Source organism: Amblyomma americanum, chromosome 1 (assembly GCF_052857255.1).
Source record: "Amblyomma americanum isolate KBUSLIRL-KWMA chromosome 1, ASM5285725v1, whole genome shotgun sequence".
Taxonomy (NCBI): domain Eukaryota; kingdom Metazoa; phylum Arthropoda; class Arachnida; order Ixodida; family Ixodidae; genus Amblyomma; species Amblyomma americanum.
This window is the reverse complement of record NC_135497.1, coordinates 466253067-466255453: the sequence shown is the minus strand read 5'-3', so window position 1 is coordinate 466255453 and position 2387 is coordinate 466253067. Positions and strand designations below refer to the sequence as shown.

General features: G+C 52.8%; 1 protein-coding gene across 1 annotated transcript; it reads left to right on the top strand.

The window, feature by feature from the left end:
- The first annotated feature begins 787 nt into the window (after positions 1 to 787).
- On the top strand, positions 788 to 1992 carry LOC144104573 (uncharacterized). The gene has a single exon (XM_077637673.1). It carries the CDS (start codon positions 803 to 805, stop codon positions 1862 to 1864), a length of 1062 nt encoding a protein of 353 aa, XP_077493799.1. The 5' UTR covers positions 788 to 802; the 3' UTR covers positions 1865 to 1992.
- Positions 1993 to 2387: the final 395 nt, after the last annotated feature.

The following is a 2387-nucleotide window of genomic DNA, read 5'->3' as shown; positions in this document are numbered from 1 at the left end:
GCTAACAGCACCCTGGGCTTTTTACGCCACGGTCTGCGAATCGCTACCCCATACATCGATTTACTTCCATACCTAGCTTTTGGTCGCCCTTAGTAAGAACGCGCATCACCAGTATGGGATAGTCATCAGTCTGACCTCTCTTTATCGTTAGAAAGAACGCAAAATCATGTTGTCCATTTATTTCTTCTGATTACTCGCGTTACACTAGTTTGGCTGCTTTAAAATCAGGAGCCAACCAGTTTGAAACGCGTCGAATAATTTCCCCATTGCGCCGCTTTAATACATTTTATCATTAGCTTTAGGTTCATCTGTCAGCAAATATTCACGACGGCTCGAATCAGCTCTCTCGCTTAGGTACATCAGTCATACCGCTAGATCATTAGCTCTCCAGCTTAACCAGCCCCACAAAGGCAACTGCGACACAGCTGCAAAAAGTATCTCTCATCTCCTCAAACTTTGAACGAACTACCGCTGGACGCCGTACAGCACATCAGTGAAATCGGTTTTAAGAATGCGATCGAGGCCGTCGTCCTCAACTGTCATGCCCATTTCTCGTGCAGTGTCTCATACCGGCGGCCATTGAGGTAAAAAATAAAAAAATATGCATGATCTGGGATGTGGAATACCGTAAAATGCTCGTACCGTTCAATATTGGCAAAGAGGCTGCCCAGAGGCGCCCAGGTACGCTCGAACGCATATGGTGAAGACGAAGCTGGTGCCAATTTTTACCTCGAGCCTCGCGCAGTGGCCGCCCGTACCGGCATTTCGCATTTGCCGCCTGCCATCGCACACGCGCTCCTCGATGGCCGAGTTGCCCTGTGGTCCATGTGGCTCTGACGCCGATAGACAGGGCGACATGGGCGACCATCGCACCTGCGAGCAGAGCGAGCCGAAGGTTGGAGACCGGTTGGAGTCCGGCATCTACTCTGGCGGTGACACGGTCCAGGAGCTGGAGCCCGCTGGCTCCACGGCACTGCCGGGTTTTGAGGACGAACAGCAGGAGGCAAGCACGGCCAAGTCACAGCCTGGCGGCGCTGAGGACGCGCCCTTCAGCACGGTGAGCGACGAGGGTCATGGCGACGCGCTTGTAGACCCAGAGGTCATCGAGCACTATCTATTGGAAGTCTATTACGGGCCGCTGGTGACATCTTCTGGCACAGTGTCCATGTTCTTGAAGCACCATGTACGCGTCGACATTTCGGTGGACCGGGCAGTACGCGTCGTCAACTTTGCCAAGCACTGCATGGCTGCCTTCAGCCGCTTCGGAGACCGCAGCTGCGTCTGTCACCCATGCGGACGCGCGCTTCAGGAAGGCTGTACTGTGGACGTCGAGACGGGAAAGCGACTGGCCAAGATCTCCCGTCGTGGGGTTACATTCACAGCGTTCCATGGCCGCCACCTCCACGGCCTCGTGTACCTGGTTGACAACTCAGGGACCAAGTCAACGACCGAGCGGTTTAAAGTGCTGCGCTACGACCTGGCCCTGAATGTGTTCCGCTGCGGCTCGGAGCAGGGCAGCCATTTGATCAACAGCTGCTTCGAGATCGTCGCCCAGTCGATTTATGAATCAACAGAGAACGGAGATTTCTGGCTTGTTGGCGGGGTGCACATAATACAGAGGCCGTCTGGCGACGTGGAGGTGTCTCCTGACTATGGCCGGAATGTTATTTTTACCTCGCCAACAGATGGCAGCATCTCGATGAACACACCTATCTCGAAGATTATCGTTAGCTGCTGTCCCGACCGATTCCTGTTTGTCAGCATGGGCCGCAAGCGGCTTTGTGTCAGTGCCGAGAGGTTCGTGGTCAGAAATGGCGGCCAGAAAGCCGGCCTCGACAGCATGAGCCGTCTTTCGCTCCGCTGAATGAAACCATCACCGAGCACTGGTGAATTAAAAGAAGGACCTAAACCGCTTTCCTGTCCTTCGTTCAGTGGTATGATGCGAATCTCTTTGTAACGGGAACGTGTTTTTGAAAAGAACACCTTGCAACAGTGCCCTTGACATCTCTGTTACACTGCCACATGTTAATGACTGCAATAAAGGCCGCGTTTGAGCGAGTTGGCTTTCCATGCTGAACGTAAAAGCGTTATCAGTTAGAAGTGAGCGCTTGTGTTGTCTGCCTTATTCTATGTCCTTGTTTCTTGCGCTTTTACGTTCAGCATGTTAATGACTGCAATCTAGCACACACGCCCGCTTGGAACGGCGATCTCTTTAAAGCTTGTACACGTTTTGTAAATAAGTTCAGCGGCGGTGATAGTGGCGCGAGCACTCCGCAGACCACGAGGTCTGAATGGCCATCCCTCTGAGGCGCACTGCATTTAGGTTAGCCGGAACTAGCTTAATGTTAAATATAGGGGGTCAGCCCCACAATTATGTGAACAGTTGC